At 35.8% G+C, this 21,219-nt stretch overlaps 4 protein-coding genes across 6 annotated transcripts; 3 read left to right on the top strand and 1 right to left on the bottom strand.

Annotated features, from left to right (window-relative positions):
* The first annotated feature begins 20 nt into the window (after positions 1-20).
* Positions 21-1,096, top strand: LOC106621689 (methyltransferase-like protein 22). Its single transcript, XM_014240647.3, has one exon. It carries the CDS (start codon positions 214-216, stop codon positions 1,075-1,077), a length of 864 nt encoding a protein of 287 aa, XP_014096122.2. The 5' UTR covers positions 21-213; the 3' UTR covers positions 1,078-1,096.
* Positions 1,081-3,087, bottom strand: Pdss2 (Decaprenyl diphosphate synthase subunit 2). Its single transcript, XM_036372398.2, has 4 exons — positions 2,415-3,087; positions 2,169-2,358; positions 1,567-2,113; positions 1,081-1,509 (listed from the first exon to the last, which is right to left on the bottom strand). Exons 1-4 carry the CDS (start codon positions 2,735-2,737, stop codon positions 1,238-1,240), a joined length of 1,332 nt encoding a protein of 443 aa, XP_036228291.1. The 5' UTR covers positions 2,738-3,087; the 3' UTR covers positions 1,081-1,237.
* A 1,878-nt stretch (positions 3,088-4,965) lies between these two features.
* On the top strand, positions 4,966-7,267 carry AsnS (asparagine synthetase). The gene has a single exon (XM_014239108.3). It carries the CDS (start codon positions 5,319-5,321, stop codon positions 6,990-6,992), a length of 1,674 nt encoding a protein of 557 aa, XP_014094583.2. The 5' UTR covers positions 4,966-5,318; the 3' UTR covers positions 6,993-7,267.
* Positions 7,268-12,032: 4,765 nt separating this feature from the next.
* chb (chromosome bows) lies at positions 12,033-20,790 on the top strand. 3 transcript variants are annotated; one of them, XM_014240147.3, is made up of 2 exons: positions 12,033-12,574; positions 14,858-20,790. In XM_014240147.3, the coding sequence occupies exon 2, from the start codon at positions 14,948-14,950 to the stop codon at positions 19,427-19,429; it is 4,482 nt and encodes a 1,493-aa protein (XP_014095622.1). In that variant the 5' UTR covers positions 12,033-12,574; positions 14,858-14,947; the 3' UTR covers positions 19,430-20,790. The 3 variants fall into 3 exon arrangements, with proteins under 3 accessions (XP_014095622.1, XP_014095645.1, XP_014095630.1); XM_014240170.3 differs by lacking the exon at positions 12,033-12,574 and adding an exon at positions 13,873-14,340; XM_014240155.3 differs by lacking the exon at positions 12,033-12,574 and adding an exon at positions 14,394-14,764.
* Positions 20,791-21,219: the final 429 nt, after the last annotated feature.

Below are 21,219 nucleotides of genomic sequence, written 5' to 3'. Positions count from 1 at the left end.
CAATTATTATCGATATATTTTGAACTTAGCTAATAACACTAAGTAGTGTTGTTTGATGGTCAAGTTCAGAGTTTGTCTATTTTTAACGATATCATAACAAATTACTGGGCACTTAATACTATGTGCATAAACGATGTGCAAAATATAGATGTGGGCCATTTAATAAGGGCTTGCGGTAGGTAAAACACAATATATTATATAAGCAGAGAAAACATGTATAAAGTGACCAGTGAAATCTATGGTGAAACAAACTATAACTCAATCAAAGGCGACAATGGAAGGGTATTGTCCAAATTTAAATTCAAATATCCACAAGACGATGAGAATGTAGTAGCCCAAAACGGTATGCTTGTTGATAAAGACGGTGACCTAATAGTGCAAAGGAAAAGGGGATCGACACTAGATGGTGTGATTGCCATTGAACACTCTGAAGCCACAGAATTACGATTGGTGGGACTGCAAGTCTGGAGAGGTGCGCTGCTATTAGCTGACTATATTTTTCATAAACGTACCGAATTTCGTGATAAATTTATTTTGGAGTTGGGTGCAGGCGTTGGATTGACAAGTATTGCTGCAGCTCTCTATGCGCAACAGGTCGTATGTACGGATGTGAATGTTGGTGGGATATTAGACTTAATACGTGAAAATGTAAAACATAACTCGAAATTGCTTCAAAATCGTAATAACATTAATGTATTGGAGCTCGACTTTCTGAAGCCTATTGAAGAGTATGCTCCTGCTCTGCTAAGGGCTATTGCTAATTGTGATATTGTAGTGGCAGCTGATGTGATCTATGATGATGATTTAACTAATGCATTCATACGTGTTATAGATGTGTTTTTTGAACGTGGAAGATTATCTGGTAAAAATAAAACGGTTTTAATAGCTTTGGAGAAACGTTACGTTTTCACACTTACGGAATTGGACACAACAGCGCCAATGTTTGAATATTTTTTAAAACAAACTATGCATAAACCATGGCTATTTGAGTATATCGACACAAACAGCTTTTCACAATATTTTGAATATGATCGTTCCAGACATTTAGTTCTGTTAAAAGTTACTTATGAAAAATAAAGATTATTTATAAAATTAAGTATTTATTAGCTTTACTTAATATAAAAAGTCATTATGAAACAACAAACCAGACAATTAAAAATAATTATAAAACTATGCACAAAAGTGCTAAAAGCAAATCCTCAATAAATTGATTGTAATTAAGAAGTCTAACTTTTAATTACAAATCCTGCATTGCAAGAATAATATTCTCAAGAGCTGTACGGGCATCAGTAGCCGGAAACTTTTCAAGCACTCCTATTGCTGCGGTAGTATGTTTACGTTGCAATTCTTTGGTCTTTTCCAATCCTGGTCCATCGAGAATTGCTTTGTGAATTTTCGCGTAGTCAATTTTCTCCACAGAGACTTTACCCTTTTCAATTTCATCGTATAATGAAGGATCGTATTCGAGATGATAGAGAACCGGCGCACTTACCAACGAAAATGTAGTATCTGTAAATGCCAAATATAACATTATTTGAGCAATATGTTGAGAAAATACTTACTTACCTAAAGGAAGTGTTGTGCTTTGAAATGGCTCGGCATCCAAGCAAGCCTGCCATGCCAATGATAAATGTTTACCAAAAAGATATGCTTGCCGTTGCATGTCCTCATCTAGCCCAGCTAATTTTAACGCACCTTGACACGCTTTCCCCAGCAGACTTCCCGCGTTTAATATATTCCGACATTCCCATTCTTTTTCGGGATTACCCATAGCTTTCAGCACATTCATAGGTATCATCACGTCGTTGACGTCGAAATCGATGCTTTCTGTTGTTGCTGTACCGTTTGTTTTAGGCGGTTCAGATCCTGGTTTTGTAGGTAGTGGATTATTTTGTTCATCACGGTCGCCAATAAATTGCGATTCAGAAAAATCGCGAACAGCTGATGAAATTAATTCGACTACTTCTTGATTACGTAAATTAGCTAATTCAGCGCTGGAGTGACCAAGTAGGTAATCACCAGTTAATAATCCAATTTTGTTTCCAAAAGCCATATCCTCATGAGATGCTGTGTCCTTTCCAGCTTCGGATGTTGGTTGTAGATTTACCAAACTCTGTAATTATAATGATTATTGAAGTATAAATTATAACATTTTAAAGTAAACTTACATTGTGCACCAGATGAGATATTCTAATCATTTCGGTAACTTCCGCCAATGCACGTTGAGAGTGCAACACACCGGCGCTTTTATCTTGTTCCATATCCGGTACTGAGGGTGCATGTCCCGCGGCTTTGGAAATCAATAACACAATTAGACCCCAAGCTTGCATTGTATTTTTGCCATTATAAAGCAAATGTCTGCAAATTAATAGTTAAATGTTTTTTTTTAATCTTAAAAATATATATCTAATTACTTTGCCGTTTTTAGTAAAGGATGATTGCTACCGACTAATTTTCGTAGATGCAAAGCGACATTAGCAATCTCATCACTAAGTAGCCACCGTAGACTGAGGAATGAAGTGGGGTAGCCAACAATACGTTCTGCCTCGCTAACAGCGCGATTCCAGTCGTGCTTCGGAGGTGTTGGCTTTGCTGCTGACGTTGACGTCAGCTTGCGAGCAATTGGTTGTTGTGCAAAAGTGAAAGTTGCTGCAGGTGCAAAACGCAATAAGCGCGTCTGATGTTTACCTATTGTAGCCCATTGCCTGCTGGTTTCCGTTACTACGTGCTTCCACATTGCGTATTCTATTTATAATTTATGTTATGTTTTCTAAAAAACTTAATAGATTACAGTAGAATATTACACTACAAAATAAAACACCACTCGTACACAATGAATCAACGTCTGACCTTAAGCTTTACTCGTTGAGAAGTGAAACTCAAGTCGTCGTTGCGATTAATTTAGTGGAAAGCTCACGCAGGTAAGCTGTAGTTTGTGGTATTTTTAATAGCAATTTCTGTTTGTTTACTATTTGATAGTTTTCTCTTCTCCACTTATTCTCTCTCTGAATGGTTACACAAATTGAAGTTACATAGCTTTTGAGCATTCTTTAGCAGCAAAACCGGTCTAATGGAATTTATAATATATAAGAAAAAGAACAACGAAAACATAACAAATATATCAGCTGATTGACAGATTGCCACCAGTCTAAAGTTTATTTCAAAGTTTTTGAGGGCTATAATTTAAAAAAATATCTACAAGTGTAACTCTATTTGCAACATTTTATCGTAAGGGTATAGTTAAGAAATATGTGTATCAGTTTTGCTAGAAAAAAAGTATGTTAAAATTGCGTGGGTAGAATTTTAACTCAACAAGCTTTTTTGATATAATAACAATTATGAGATTTTTGTGAAAATTGATAGGCAGCAATCTGACACAACGACGAATTAGATTACAGAATAAAGATGTACAATTTTATCTTTTTATGTACCTGTACAATTTGAGGTAAATCAAATTTAAAAAGAACAAAGGCAAATTCATCTGTACCTCTTTAAACTGACATTTTTGTATATGCTTGTGTAAGTACACAAATTTTGCGATAATTTTCACAATTAACCTTCTATTCGCCTTAGATAAACACATTATAATATATTTTATTGTTAAAGTAAATGTCCTACAAAAGTGTTTCTTGGCCAAGAAGAGAAAACATTAATGTTTATGGCACCGATCACTATCATTTCGATCTATTTTAACAAAAATAAATTGATAACGATAAAAACTCTTAATATCAGCGTCGAGGATTTTAATATCAGTAAGGTTCTTAAGTTTAGTAAGATTACGTTTGAGAAAGTTCATCGAATTGAATACTGCCATAATTCGCAATCTTATAGCAAGCAGAAATGCGCCAGACATTTAAACATTTACCTGTAGGGTCTGATACTAATAAATGTAACATTATTCACGTGTAGACTATAATTAACAACTTAAGATTGCAGACGCATTTTAATCACATGTAAGTACTCAGTTAATAGCAGCTTATAAATTATTGATGGCTTATTTTGCATACGAAGAATTTATGATAACAGTTGTTGAAATAAAGTAACCTTCAACTCAATAGAAGCAATAGAAGTACATTTATTTATGAGATTATGTCTTATTAACTACCAGTCTATATATAAAAGCTTATATATACATTTTAAAAGAAAAATTTCTGGAAAGATTTTATATTTACTTTAGAATTTAGAAAAAGAAATATCTTCTTTAAAATAACACAAAAAGTATTTTTCAAAGCTATTTCTGGAACGATTTTAATTTATTAGATGATATCATTTGGCCGATATCCAGTTTGTGTTTGAAAGTTCTTAACACGATAATATATAATTATAGGTGTGTCCAATAAGCTTTATCATTACTGAATTCAAACTAAGAACTGTTGACTGTTAGTATATTGAGGCCAAAGAATATTTATTTTTAATGAATATATAATCTACAATAGGTAATATAGAATAATTATAATATTTTTTTTTTATTTATTTTATTAAATCACTTTTTCATTTAGTTATTTCTTAAAATATGCTCAACGAAGTGCCAAAAATTCAGTTCTTATATTATGTTATTCTGTTCCTAGATATATGTTTAAAGTATTGGTATTTCACTGTAGCAATAAACAATCTGCTCAAGAAGCTCTCTCGAGCTGATAAGAAACTTGTTACTTAAGAGTACTTGGAGTGATAGTGTTGCCGCCTCAACAAATTTTTTCCTACCAAACCAATTAATAAATACCTTATTAAATTTTTTTTTTTATCCCACCTTGAATTGATATGAAGAACATATTCAGATTTCGATTTCAGTTAAATTTGTACAAGAGAATATAAGAATAATATAATGTTTCGGAGCCCACAAATATTTGAGGTCTACCCACTCTTATTAATAGAACCAAAGATCAATTGACTTTGTTTCAAATGGATTAAAGTGGCAGCCCTACTTACTATATTAATGTGCTATTATCATAAATAAATTTGTGTACGTTATAAAGCAGTGATAATAAAGAAAAATCTAAATTCTACTCCTGATTTCTCTCAGCTTTTAAGTATGCGATTTGGCGAGCTCCGATGCAAAATGCGAAATAACGCTCGACGGTAAAGTATTAGCGGAGTATAATGCAATATGTGAGAATTATCAATCACTGACGCGTTCACAATCACCGGCATGTGCAATGATAAGCACAACTAATATAAGAGCGTCTTTATAAAAGGGGCATACAAATATCGCCTGTATTTCAATCCTGTATAAAGCTTTGCGCGCCAAACATATGTGGTCATTCGGCAAGTTTATATTGAAGACACCATAACAAAATCCAATTGTATTAAAGTTAAAAATGTGTGGCATATTTGCGATATTTTCAAAAAATGGCGAACCCATATCACCACGAATCTTTCATGGTAGTATGCATACTTTGCGAGAAATTGGTTATCGTCAAAGTGGTAAACAAAGGCACCGAGGTCCAGATGACACGGGCGTAAAAGTGCTGCCGGATCATGGGGTAGTTTTGATACACGAGCGTCTATCGGTTGTTGGCGTAAAATCAGGGCATCAGCCCTTGGTTTCGGAAAGCGGTGATGTGTTGTTGGTGGCAAACGGTGAAATTTACAACTACCTTGAATTGTCTGCGGAAATTGCAAAGAAGCGTGTTCATTACAAACCTAAAAGTGATTGCAATGTCATTGTTGAGCTTTATGAAGAGTATGGCGAAGAACTGTTGGAGTATATCACTGGTATGTTTGCCTTTGTGCTCTATGACAAACGCACGAAGAATATTTTGATTGCTCGTGACCCTTTTGGGATAATACCGTTATATATTGGTGAGGATTCAGATGGCAATGTGTGGGTTGCTTCAGAAATGAAGTGTCTCGTTGATTTTTGTCCGAACTTGGAGCTTTTTAAGCCAGGCGAACTGCGAGTAGGACAGGCCAATAACTTACAGCTTAAGAAATATTTCAAAGAGGAGTGGATTGAACATATACCAACCCAAGAGGTAGATTTGACAATTCTGCGCTCCAAATTAGAATCAGCTGTACGTTCCCATCTGCAATGTGATGTCCCCTTTGGTGCGCTGCTCTCAGGCGGTGTCGATTCTAGTCTAATAGCTTCGATTGCGACAAAATTGCGCCGTGAAAGTGATCCTACATACCGATTAAAAACGTTTTCAGTGGGTCTACGAAATGCACCTGATTTCAAAGCAGCAAAACTAGTTTCTAACTATATAAACAGTGATCACACCGAAATAGTATTCGAAATAGACGATGCTTTAGATGGCATACGTGATATTATCTACCACTTGGAAACATACGATGTAACAACGGTACGTTGTAGTCTACCAATGTTGTTATTGGCTCGTTATATTAAAAGCACTGGTATTAAGATGATTTTGTCTGGCGAAGGTGCCGATGAAATATTTGGTGGTTACTTATACTTTTTCAAAGCGCCAAGTCCAGTTGAGTTTCATAAAGAATTAGTAAAGCGAGTCGAACTAATTAATGTATCCGATTGCCTGCGCGCCAATAAAGTCACAATGGCCAAAGGTCTAGAGTTGCGTGTGCCTTTCCTCGACACAGCCTTTGTGAACTATGTGATGTCGGTCAGACCGGAGGACAAAATACCTGGTAATCTTAACTGCTTAGACAACCAACAAAAATATCGTATTGAAAAGCATATTCTACGCGCTGCCTTTGCCAATAATTACCTACCTGACGAAGTACTGTGGCGACAAAAGGAACAATTTTCCGACGGTGTCGGCTATGACTGGATTGATAGCATACGTCGCGTGGCGACCTCACATATAACTGATGAACAGTTTGCTACAGCTGCCGTACGTTTCCCTATTAACACACCAACTACTAAAGAAGCCTATTATTATCGTACAATTTTCGAAGAACTATTCCCTGGTACAGCAGCAGCGCAGACAGTGACACGTTGGGTGCCACGTTTGGATTGGGGATGTCCTGAAGACCCATCTGGTCGTGCTCAAGCTGTTCATCAAGTGCATCAGTGAGTGTGAATGAAGAGGCTTGAAGACTGATTGTTATCTGCAGACGTCTCGACGACTGCGGAACTTTTTTATTTCTTTGAAGTATTGAATGAATAGATAAGATATAAATTGAATGTTTACATCAAAAAAATACGTACATATTTATGTATGTCATGCCTCATTATCTATCTATGTATGTATGTAAGATTTGTTTGAACTTATGCCTAAGTACATACTAAGTAATTTTTGGCTATATATAAAGAGTATTAATACATAATAAAAGGCAAATAAAATAAAAAAATTAAACTGATTAACAGACTTTAAGTATAGGTCTTAAAAAAAAAATAAAAAGATAAGGAGTTTTTTTGGCTCAGCAAGTGGAGACATGTTGGTATGTATAAAATGTTCGAGTTTAATGACTCTTGGTATAAGCGAAATTAGGAATAAACAACGGTTAGTGAAGCATATTTGGGAAATTTGCATTATGTCTACATATTTTTGAGAACAGCCTCGGCTCAACAGTATTAATAAATTTTTCGGTGTGCAGTGCTGAATTATAACCGGCGTTTCGCGTGTTAAACATGCATATAATAAACATGTATATAAAAGTATAAATTCAATATATTTGTTGGACCCTTCTGATATTATAAATCGCGGTATATCTTTCCAAAAATTAGAAAATGATTTCTTGTGAAAATTGTAATGCCATATACAAGTTTCGCTCTTTCAAAAGATTTGTACATACATATGTATGTGCATAAATATATATACATATATGTATAAATATATATACATGTATACATATATGTATATATATCTCAATTTCTTCCTTACTATAGTAACTATAATAATATATCAATTTAATTCAATTTAATATTCTATGATTGCACATTAAGTGTTCATATTATATTAGCATTTTTCGCTGCTTTCTTTTCTAAATTAGTTAGAAATAAATATAACTATTTGCAACGAATTGAAAATTGTGTTTACTTACCTAAGCACATCCACGATGTGATGATCAGACTATGTTTGGCTATGTTGACGATGCGACATAAGACGTTCCCCAAAGTTTTTGAAGAATGCTGAAAACTTGATGCCATACAATGGAATATGAATCCAGGTCTGTTTCGGTAACGACAAACCGACAGTGGTTGTTGTTGTTGTAGTGGCAGAATTCTGCCGTGTTGACGTCCTTGACCGAATAAAATCCGGGTCCGTTCCGGTTACGTAGACCCGACTGTCGTGGAAACGAAATAAAATATATATATCTGAAATAATTATGTGGCAGTGCGCCCCAATCCCTCCTTGCCTGCGATCGTTCAACTCGCAAAAAGCAAAAAGCGTAGCCAAAAGACATTGCTTGTGCGGGGCAAGAAGAATCAAGCATCAGCGTACGTGTATTTAAGATTGTATGTGTAAAACTCACATTTGTGTAAATACGCACAATAAGGAAATATTCAATAAACCTAAACATATGAACATATTTTCCTGATATATTTTAATTATATCAGGAAGTAAAATATGCTATTAAAGAAATTTAATTATGATATGCTTAGATTCCAATTAATAAAATAAAAAATAAAATAAAATTTCAGTTTCATGAGTTTTAGGATTTGAACTTATATGCTCGTATTCGGAATGAGCTTAACTCCTTCACCCTTACGACCTCAGCCACCACAAACGTGGAAACGCGGCCGCTTAGCCACCGTTTTATTGTTATCCTTTGCTCAATAAGCACTTACTCACGCAACGCACATAAATAAGTTGGAAAAATTACTTATTTAATGTTTATTTTATTATGAATTCTGGGGTTTTTACCGGTAATACAGATTTTTAATTCAGAAGGCTTTTCATAATTATAAATTTGTCATATCATAGAATTTGAAAACATAAATCTAAATAGGTACGCGCAACGATTTTGCATATAGGAATATTCGTTGTGTCTATTTATAGCATTTCGCACATTGCGTGGTGTATTTTTCTTTTTCGAAGTTATTTTTTTCGATGTTCCCTCATCCGGAATTACAAATTAGTACCAGAGAATGTTGATGAGTAGAGAAGGAGCAAATGTTAAATCAGAGAATGTTGAAGAGTAGAGAAGGAGCAAATGTTAGCAGTACTAAAATGTTAATTGCTAAGAAGGAACATCGAAAACGCGCAAGTTCGAAAATAAAATGTCACCACTGCTGTCAATTTACGCAACGAACTACACCACTCTATAAGCAAAATGTATATACATACATATGCGCAGATGTTCTTTGATATGCGCATAAACAAAAATTGAAATAATAAAAACGAAAGAAATTGACTTCTGACAGGAAAATTTAATAATCAGGGAAATAATATTAAAATAGAATTCAAATATCAATTCATAAAAAAGGGTTATAAAAATAAAAAAGGACTATATAATATATGATTGGATTTGAACTTAGGCAAAATATTTCACGTTGCAATAAAGAAGTCTGCTATACAAGCAGCACCACAGACAATATTCAAACTCTTATGTCTAATCGGTGGATTCAAACAGCTATTATTGTTTACTTGCTTCAAATGTTCATATGTCCATATGTGAATATTCTTGAAATTGCCTTCTTTCATTCGCATGTCCAAATATATTTGCATATATGTACACATATGTACATATGTATGTCCCTCAATATGTTTTTCGCAAAAAATCAAACATTCGCGCAAGTGACAAAAAAACGTAGACGCACCAGCATCGGCCAATAATATTCTAGCGAACTCGCGGCATATTTTCTAAGTATTTCATATTACAACGACAACAAATTCATTCATAAGGAACGTGCGTCTGCTTCAAAGCAAAGTGCGCTCGTTCATAACTCTGCGCCGCGCTATATTTTCTGTGCGCCTGGTAAACCACATTTGGTTTTCATATAGAATTCCTATCGCAAATGCGCGATATGAATGAAATTGAATTTGAATTGAAAGTAAAATTGAAGAATCAGCAAAATTTCAATTTTACAATTTGTATCACTGCAAATCCTACTCATCATCCCCCTCGCGTTTGTATGTTGCCCACAAGCTGCTTCCTCACAACATTTGCTAAAAATCAGAAATTGAAGAATTTGTCTGATGTTCACTTCAAAAAGGAGAATTGGCAACATGACCTCTTAGCGAGTTTAAATAATATTTATATTTTTGCATATTATGCACTATTTATGGCATTAAATTACAAAATTTATATTAAATTGACATTCATATGAAATCATTAACTACTTCTATATATTCTAAGCACAGTCCATATAGTACTTTTATATGTTTACTTATTATCATTGTTTCATAGTTTTTCGATTTAGCCCATTTTATCTAAATACGACGCTATGAAAATGCAGCCCAATTGGTAATCGCAATATTTCAAAAGAGCATAAGTCAACTTTCAATAGCAATCCACTGCAAAAAGGACAAACGAGACAACATAGCCGATCGACATTGTCGCAAAATTGTCGATTGAAACAAATTTTGTCAACTCCGCGACGATGCGCAAAATTTGGCGTCAATATGTATGCGAGCTCATATGTATATATGTATGTTTGTCGTCATTTGGTTACTTTCAACAACACAATGTCTGCGCGAACTCGCCGTTATTTCGTTGGCTTGCCACTATACACAGAGGCGTTCTAACTGAGGACTCTTAGTATATAATTATGTTGCTTAATTTGTATTGAAAAATACTGATGCATTTATGAATTATTTTCGTACTATAATATATATTATATATATATATAAATACACATAAACGCATACCTATAATCGTTTTTAAACTAAATTCGATAAATAAAATATATATCTGAAATAATTATGTGGCAGTGCGCCCCAATCCCTCCTTGCCTGCGATCGTTCTACTCGCAAAAAGCAAAAAGTGTGGACAAAAGTCATTGCTTGTGCGGGGCAAGAAGAAGCAAGCATCAGCGTACGTGTACTCATGAATGTATGTGTGATTATCACATTTGTGTAAATACGCATAAATAAAGGAATATGCAATAAACCCAAACATATGAACATATTCCCCTGATATATTTTAATTATATCAGAAAGTAAAATATGCTATTAAAGTAATTGAATTATGATATGCCTAGATTCCAATTAATAAAATAAAAAAATTAAATACAATTTTAATTTTATGTATTTTACGATTCGAACGTATATGCTCGTATTCGGAATGAGCTTAACTCCTTCGCGTTTGCGACCTAAGCCACCACAAAAGTGGAAACGTGGCCGCTTAGCCACCGTTTTATTATTATTATTTGTTTAATAAGTATATTGCTTACGCAACGCACATACATAAGTTAGAAAACTAGCTTATTAAATGTTTATTTTATTATGAATTCTGGGGTTTTTACCGGTAATACAGATTTTTAATTCAAAAGGTTTTTCATAATTATAAATTTGTCATATCATAGAAATTGAAAACATAAATCTAAATAGGTATGCGCAACGATTTTTCATATAGGAATATTCGTTGTGTCTATTTATAGCATTTCGCACATTGCGTGGTGTATTTTTCTTTTTCGAAGTTATACTTTTCGATGTTCCCTCTTGTGGAATTACAAATGAGTACTCAAAAAGTTTTCATTTAACATTTGCTCCTTCTCTACTCATCAACATTCTCTGCAAAAAGTTTTCATTTAACATTTGCTCCTTCTCTACTCATCAACATTCTCTGATTAACATTCTCTGGATTAACTTGTTTATTGTTGTTTGCCTTATTTTGTTTTTCACTAGATGTCGCCCTGTTCATAAACGCAGGGTGACTACTAAATCCATAGTTGACGCAATGCAATTAATGCATAAAACCTCGTCACAAATTTATCAAAAATGAAGATCGTACCAGGTATAAACACAAATGCAAACATGGAATAAAAGTATCAGAGAATGTAGATTATATTTTACATTCTCTGAAAGTATCATATTATGGAATTTAAGAAATTTTGAAGATATATTCACCCTTTAGTTAAAGCCAAAAACAGAAAATATATTTTACTTATATTACTTATGACATTCATCAAATCTCTGATTCGTCTTCTGGCATTTTGACGGACGAAATTGAAAATGACATAATTTTACGAAGAGCAAGCAAATATCCAACAATTATATGTGTGGCTGCGAAAACTGCGATTTTAAAATAAAAAATTAAACATAAGCGAATCGAAAATATGTGAAAAAGTTATGGCAAGCTGTGAGGAAACAGATAAAAATTATTTATTTCCAATTGAAAAGTGAAAAAATAATAATTGAAACAAAAGAGTGTATCGTTGAAGATACAGATAGAAATTTGTAAAAGGTGAAGCCGCCGCAACTGCGTCACTCATTGGAAAACGGGAGAGAAGCAGAAACGAAAAACGCGAATCAAGTAATAGAATAAAGCGAATGAACATATTTTGTGTAAATGTAAGCGCGTGTTTTATGTTTTGTGAGCAATTTAAAGTTACCGTAAAAAGTCGAAAGAATTGTGGAAAAAGCCATCAACTGAATATTTATTAAATATAGTAAAAAAAACGAAGCAGCAGAAGTTTAGAAGAGTAGAAGGCGAAGGCAAGAAACGTAGCGCTTAAAAAAGAGAAGAAGAGACATTGGAATTTGTAAATGTGAGTACATACTGTAAAAGCAACAGCGGACGTCTTGGGCATAGGGCACGTCAAATAACTATACAGAAAATCATTAAAAAAATAAAGAAATTTCTTTAACTAATTAAAAATAATGTTAAAAAATCGGTATTTATTTGTCGGCTGAATTTCTATATAAGTGTCAAGGTAGAGAGTTTTCAAAGAAAATTCTTAGGCATTCCTTTCGGAAAGTAAAAAGGAGCCGAATTGACAAAGTATCAATCAAGGAGAGAGCAAACGCCCTGCAAGTTCCCGATTGCATGAAATTCGCAAAACAGTGGCCCTGCTGGAAAATCAATTTCACTTCTTGTTTGTGGCCAAGAATCGAAAATGTATTATTGAGTTGTTACAACACACAAATCAACTAAATTATGTTAATAAGCTCTGTACACTTATGATATGAGATCATATGTATATAATCGTATGCAAACTGTCAGCTTCCAGATTAATTAATAATGTTGAAAATGTGCTATAAAAACTCTAAAAGAACATGTGGTTGGACTCCGATACCCCATAGCAATGATGGGGCTTGGCATAAATAAACGAATAAGTGAATATGAGCAACCTCTCTCTTTAGGCGCTAAAAAGCTTACACTTGCGGTTCTCTGTGATGGCTACGACAACAATTTTCGCTATTCATTGCTCGCTCAATTGAAACCAATTTGCAATTACTTTGACATTTCTTTGGACAATTGTCAATACAGCGCGTGCGGTGACAACACAACCGTTGGTGGCATTCATTACCGGCAACGATTGCCAATTTTTTTTTTCAATTAAATACAGAACATTCAACAAAATTGTGATTATAAATAGAAAATTGCGTATGCATTGATTTCGACGTCGCAGTGTTGATCGTAGTCGACGTCGATGACGACGACAATATTGACAGCAAATGTTTTTTTTTATTTTTTATATATTAGGCTTTGCCTCACGTATTTTTCTTATACTCTCAAACAGACTAAAGAAACTACGTTACATTAAATGTGACATCAATATAATTTATTGGTATATTGTTTTTGATATATGTATACATATATATTCCTTTTATAGTTGTATAAAATTATGAGTTCAAGAGATCAAAGGTTTTGTAATATAATTGGTTTTTGTAGGTATAAAGCTACAAAATATTGCATTTTCTTTATAAAAAGTTTGTTTAGTATATATGCATTTGCATTTGTATGTTTATATATATATGCCATGTTATGTTGCTTGGTAATGGCAGGTTTTGTTGATTAGGATGAAAATATATAGACTGAACGTATATATGTATTTTTTTTCGCTAAGGGAGCTCACATAAATTTCAATAAAATCAAAAGAAGTATAAATTCTGAAACACGAAAGAATATCTATTGTCGATTGTTGGAAAGTAACGCCATACCCACATTTTGATTTTATAATTATCTACTGACCAAATAAGGGATTTGGTAAACAATAAAGAGTAGTGGAGAAGTGTGGAAGCAGCAGAAGAAAAAGAAGAAATAGAAAAAACTAGCTTTAATTTTCATATATCTACTTATTTGAAATAATCAAAGCTGGTTGGACCGTACACACCTTGTAACTATTTCGATAATAGTGACGTATATTAACTACAAGAAACAACCGGTGCTCACAGCCGGTGGTTCTCTTTTTATTCTGTTTTCTATGCATTTCGCTATAAGGCGATGAAAGATGATTCACTCGTCAAAATCATCCGCTCCCACACTCTCATATCATATGGTGGACACTTTGGTGGGTCGATGTTAGCTACGGTAATTTTTTATCTGTACTGTGAAAAATAAAATAAAAACGTATATCAATTTATTTTGCATCAAATGCTTTAGGTTGCACATAGAAACAGATGCGCAAGTTCAGTGCAAGAATCAGAAATTCTGTTTTCCAACTGCTTGAAATATAATTCTGATAGGAAATGTGATTACCGACATCTTTACCCTGCATAACTTATTTGAAAATAGTTGTGATTGTTTTCCGTTAAACAAATAGTAAATAATACTGTCGCACGGTAGTGGTTTTAATGCACAATGAATGCATATTTGAAACATACGGTTTTCGAAACATTTGTGTGTAAAAATTTTGAGATCTTTATTAGATTTCAAATTTGCCGCTACAACTAAAACTACAAGTTAACAGAATTAAAAAAATGACGACAGCGGAAATAAAATGTTGTTTCTATTGGTAAAATCAGTGAATATATTAATATAGTTTTATTATTTGTTACATATTTGATCCCGTCACGCTAATATGAATTTTCACTTATTTTATTTTCAGCACCGATACAGAAAGAACAACGCGGCGAGTTGCCGTGGCCGCGCACTACTGATTAGTCTATAGAAATTCAACACTCCAATAATCGGCATTATGGCGTATCGCAAACCAAATGATTTGGATGGCTTCATTCAAATGATGCCCAAGGCGGATATGAGAGTTAAAGCTCTGCTTGCCGAAGATTTGGTCACATTCCTAAGTGATGAGACGAATTCAATTGTTTGCATGGATATGGGAATGCTTGTCGATGGCCTTATGCCTTGGCTCACCGGCAGTCATTTCAAAATTGCACAAAAATCGTTGGAAGCATTTTCAGAACTGATAAAAAGACTTGGACCTGATTTTAATGCTTACAGTGCAACTGTGCTGCCACATGTTATAGACCGTCTCGGCGACAGCAAGGATACCGTACGCGAGAAAGCACAATTGCTTTTACAAGTTGTTATGGAGTACAAAGTGTTGACCCCACAAGCCACCATCGACAAATTGGCGGCATCTTGCTTCAAGCATAAGAATTCTAAAGTTCGTGAGGAGTTTTTGCAAACTATTGTGAATACATTGAACGAATATGGCACCTCACAATTGAGTGTACGCACTTATATACAACCTATTAGTTCACTGCTGGGTGATCCTACAGCAACCGTACGCGATGCAGCTATACAAACTCTTGTAGAAATATACAAGCATGTAGGTGACCGTCTGCGCGCAGATCTACGAAAGATGGATGATGTTCCTGCGTCAAAATTAGCTTCGCTTGAGCAGAAATTCGATCAAATTAAAGCCGAGGGGCTCTTACTGAAGTCGGCATTGCAGACTACAGCGTCTGCCAATAACGGTCATGATGAGTCGGATAACGTAAGCGTACGAGATCGTCCAACAAAAATTGTTAAACGTACTGTGTCTGCGTCGATGCGAACAAAACCAAGTTCTTCGGATTCTAGTGCTGGTGGGGATGCTGGCGCTATAACTATGGATATATTTGAGTCTACATTCGAAGTTGTGCCACAATTAACTATTTTTCACCCAAAAGACATGGATGATATTTATCGAAATATTATTGTTGTGATCAGCGATAAAAATGCTGATTGGGAGAAGCGCATAGATTCGTTAAAGAAAGTTCGTTCACTACTAATGCTAAATATACAATCACAACCACAGTTTGTTGCGCAGCTAAAAGATCTTTCAATACCTTTCCTTGATATACTCAAGGAGGAGTTACGCTCTCAAGTCATACGTGAGGCGTGTATTACAATAGCCTACATGTCGAAAACACTACGTAACAAACTCGAGCCATTCTGCTTCGCTATCTTAGAGGCGCTTATTAATTTGATTCAGAACTCGGCTAAAGTTATTGCTTCTTCATCGATAATTGCTCTCAAGTATATTATAAAGTATTCCCATTCTCCGAAAATGATTAAACTCGTTACCGAAACATTGCAACAATCCAAATCCAAGGACATTCGTGCCACTTTGTGCGAAATGCTTTGCCTGATGTTCGATGAGTGGCAAACGAAAACGATGGAGCGCTGTTCACAACAACTACGTGATGTGCTCAAACGGTCAATAAGTGACGCAGATAACGAAGCACGGCGTCATTCACGTCGTGCTTATTGGAAATTTCGACGACACTTTCCTGATCTTGCCGACCAAATATACACTACATTAGATATTGCAGCGCAACGGGCATTGGAACGGGAGCGTGATGGTGGCAATGTTACGATGGAAGTGGAACGTCGCTCTGCAGCTGCAACCACTCGATTTCAACGTTCGCCCGGTTCACTACAAAAGCCTGCGGCAGGAATGCGTAGCGTGTCGGCTGTGGATACTGCAGCTGCTCAACGTGCCAAAGCTCGCGCCCAATATTCGTTCTATCCGCGAAAAAAGTTAAGTACCGTTAACTCTGCTGCTGCGTCAGCCAATTCTGGAACAACAACTTCAGCTGCCACCGGTTCTTTACCGCGTCCACGGTATATGGGAGGTGGTGCAACGTCAACGTCGAACACAGGAGGGCAGCTAACTGCTGGCGTTTCTCCACGAACACGAGGTCGAGCTGGAGTATCACAGTCACAACCAGGTTCTCGTTCCACTTCACCAAGTTCCAAGCTGCGAGAACAATACGGCTATAGGCCAATAACTGGAACCATACCGAAGAAAGCTTCGGGCATACCTCGTTCATTGACCAGTTCACGCGAAACGAGTCCCACCCGTGTCGCCATGAAACGGAGTATTTATACCACAAATAGTTCGGCAAGCTCCGCCCGAAGAACACCTGATCGTAGCAATTCGCGTTCGCTAGCTGCAGCACGTATTTTACAACAAAGCCGTGAGGCTGAGACCGCGTTAGCCGATGCTCTTTCTCCAGAAGCAGAGAGAGTTATTGATTATGGCGAGTATTCGCGCGGGTATACAGCTGGTTTACGAATGGGTCGTAAATTGTTGTCGCGCGACGAGTCCGACGACTCCGAGGCATCGTCGGTGTGTTCGGAGCGGTCGTTTGATTCGTCAATGACGCGTGGCAACAATTCGAATTATTCGTTGTCAGGATCACGAAATAGATTGGATTGGAGTTGCACGCGCGCACCATTCGACGACATCGACACTATCATACAGTACTGCGCGTCGACACATTGGTCGGATCGCAAGGATGGAGTTATCAGCTTAACTCAATACCTTGCCGATGGTAATCAGCTGACACCACAGCAACTACAGGCTGTCTTGGACATGTTCCGCAAATTATTCATGGATCCACATACAAAAGTGTATTCTCTATTTCTTGATGCAGTTACTGAGTTGATTCTTGCGCATGCCAACGACCTACAGGACTGGCTTTTCGTATTGCTGACGCGACTATTTAATAAACTTGGGACAGAACTGCTCAACTCAATGCACATTAAAATCGGCAAGACATTACAAGTGGTACACGAATATTTTCCAACCGACCAACAGCTTAAAGATGTCTTCCGTATACTCGCCGACACGGCACAAACACCCTGCACCAAAACAAAAATAGCCATATTGAAATTCCTCACAGACTTAGCAACCAGTTACTGTAAGTCCACCGACTTTCCATCCGACGATGGACCATTAGCAGTTGATAAGGCTGTGCTGAAGATTGTTCAACAAGCTGGTGATCCCAAAAGCAAAGATCTACGTGATCAGGCGCGTAAGTGTCTCATTGCGCTATACAATCGCAACACACCACAGATGACTAAGTTGCTGTCTAGCCTTCCAAAGGGCTATCAAGACACCGCCAAGGCCATTATACAATCGCATTTGCGCCGCAACAGCACTTCTGGCACAAATTCGCCATCTTCACCTCATTCAAGTGCCAGTCCCAAACCATTGCAAAGTCCATCGCTTGGACCATTCTCTTCGCTACAGCCACAATACAATACCACCAGTCCACGCTCGCGACAATCCTCCGTGGACCATGAACTCTATTCGGAGGCAGATGTGCAGCATAATATACACAAAACATCGGAAGAAATCCGAAATTGTTTTGGTGTTGGTGTTGGCATAGAGGCAACATCCAATAATACCCGGCAATACCATTCGCTCTCCAATGCCAATGGCTACAATGGCTATTTGCATGATCAGCAAGATTCTTGCGCTTCTTCCAATTCAAAGACACAGTCCGCTACCACAACCGAATCGAACACTCCTGAAAGCACCACAATGCGTTTAGATGCCAACTTGTTGGAGCAACATCAACGTATGACCACGAATATAGTGCTAACAACAGCAACACCCAACGCTAACACAGCAGTCGTAGGTGGCACTGCAAATCACGCTTCGCGTTGTAATTACACCGTCGCATCGAACGGTGAGCTTTTGCTCGAAAATGGCTTAACTGAAAGCGAAATTATAAGGGCGGCATGTGCGTTGAAAGCCGATATGCCAGTGGAGCAGATTCAACAGGCTCTCGCCAATTTGGAAATTTGCATCAAAGGAGGAAATTGCGAGCTCCCTAACAAACATTTTCGTGCTATAATGAAAATGCTGCTAGGCCTGCTGGATTCGCAAACCGCCGATGTGATGATCGCCGTTATAAGTGTGCTCGGCAAAATCGTGCGTAGCACCAAAATGAAGGAAACCTGGATAAATTTCCTCGAGCTGATATTGCTGCGAATAATAAACTGTTATCAGCACAGTAAGGAAACCGCTCGAGAAATAGATTTAATCATACCGCGCATCGTATCGTCATTACCGCTGAACGCCACCATTAATATTGTAAATCCTGTTATTGCGACTAGTTGTTATCCGCTGAACTTGTGTGCTGTGAAATTACTCACTGAGTTGGCAGATCGTCACGGCGCCGAATTGACCGAATTACATTTAGACAGTATATTCCCGAATTTGGCACGTCTTACCGACGATGGTGAATCCATGGTGCGAAAGGCCGCCGTGTTTTGTATCGTAAAACTCTATATAGTGATGGGCGAAGAAAAGGTGAAGCCGAAACTGTCGGTGTTGAATCCAAGCAAAGTGCGTTTGCTAAACGTTTACATTGATAAACAGCGCAGCAACAGCGGAGGTGGCAGTTCAACGAAAAACTCATCAGCATCATCATCATGATTGCGTCGCACGTAGATGGCTACGCAAGAAGTTGTGGATGCAGATCGACGGCAATTGCAGCAACAACGATACCAGCACCAATAAAAGGCAATAGATAAGACGCTACGCCACTGGGCCGTTTGTTAAAGATTAGCCGTTGAGTGTGGGCGGTGTGTATGTGTGTGCGTGCGTACGTGTTGTATGTGTATTTGTTAAACAAAAAAAAACAATTTCTTTGTATAGGTAAAAGCATTAAATGCAATACTAGAACACAGAAGCAGCTTACAGCGTTGCCAAAGTGGAGCTTTAAGAATGGATATTAAAAATGTTTTGAAGATTTCCTTATATATTATACAAGATTCGATTTATTACAAATTTTTAGGCACATTGTATATTAGCATAATCGCGGTCACAAAAACAAACAATCAGAGCAAAGTTAATTCCGCAACTAATTGGCAGGTAAATCTCTTTGATTGATATTGCCTAAAAAATAATAAATATAGACCATGCTTAGCAGTTATTCTACAAATCAGTTCAGCTCCACTTTGGTTTAAGCGTGACAGCGTATAATAGAACCAACTTGGTGAGTTTGCATTAGAAATCTTAACATGCATTTGCATACTGTTGCTTCTAACAAAATTAAAACAAAAATTGCATAAAAACAGACATGTAAATTGGTAAAGAAAACACATTTAAATACTAGATAACTGCATAATTGTAATTCGTTAGTTATAACCAATAATTAATACGAATGGGTAAAAACTAGCTCATACTCAATTCTCGCACATTCTTTCCTGAACTTTTTGTAAACATTGCCACACTTTCCAGTATATGAGAGATTGTCTAGCTCCCTTTGTTGCATTTAAATTTGAACGCATAAAAATAAAAATATAATTTTGTATTGTACACCTTAAAATATACATACATACATATATCTGTTTATCTATATAATTTTCTCACCTACTTACCCAGGCGTGTCACTCTATTTTTTAATGTGTATTCTAAACATTTTAGTTTTATGTATTTACGTTCTCATTATAATTCTTTTGTATATTTTGCGTGTATTTTTTTGTTACCAAGACTTTTTAATTACTTGTCTTTCATGTAATTATAAGCCTAATGATTTACTCACAAACGATATTTCGAAATTTTACACAAACAAAAATATTGATGTTAAATACAATACAATACATAAAATATATAAAAAAAAAGAACGATAATACTTTTAATTTTTAATTGCGATAATCCTACAGCTAAGTTATACATATATACTAGTATAATAATATTTTTTCTCAAAGTTCATAGGTGTAACACAGGGCCTCAAGATATACTATAATAAAATATGCAGTAATTCCTTAGAACTGGACATTTTTCCATATATATTTACATATGTATATTTTCTTTTAAACCAGACCTTTTCTTGAGAGTACTATCTGTATTTTAGATTTCTCTAGCTGCAGTTGGCAATGTAGGCAAGCATGAAATGGAAAATGTAGATTTGCTGACAAAATCATTTACTTCAGTCTGTTTTTGTTAAATGTATTTTCCCTTTGCTGCATTCTATTTAATATTTTTTGTAATTTAATTTAATAATTTTTGTGTATTTAAATATATAAAAGTACATTTCTAAGACAATTGACAGACGTGTTTAAAAATACATTACTTCGGTAAAAATATAATAATACCATGTAATAAAAATGTAACCAAAAAAATTTTATGAAACATAGCTGAAAATTAAGCAGTAATAGGTAATACAAGTTATTATTAATATACATATAAAATTATAAATATAAAAAACTACATATACACAT

The sequence above is a fragment of the Bactrocera oleae genome, chromosome 6 (genome assembly GCF_042242935.1).
Source record: "Bactrocera oleae isolate idBacOlea1 chromosome 6, idBacOlea1, whole genome shotgun sequence".
Lineage (NCBI taxonomy): Eukaryota > Metazoa > Arthropoda > Insecta > Diptera > Tephritidae > Bactrocera > Bactrocera oleae.
This window is presented reverse-complemented; position numbering and strand designations above follow the sequence as displayed.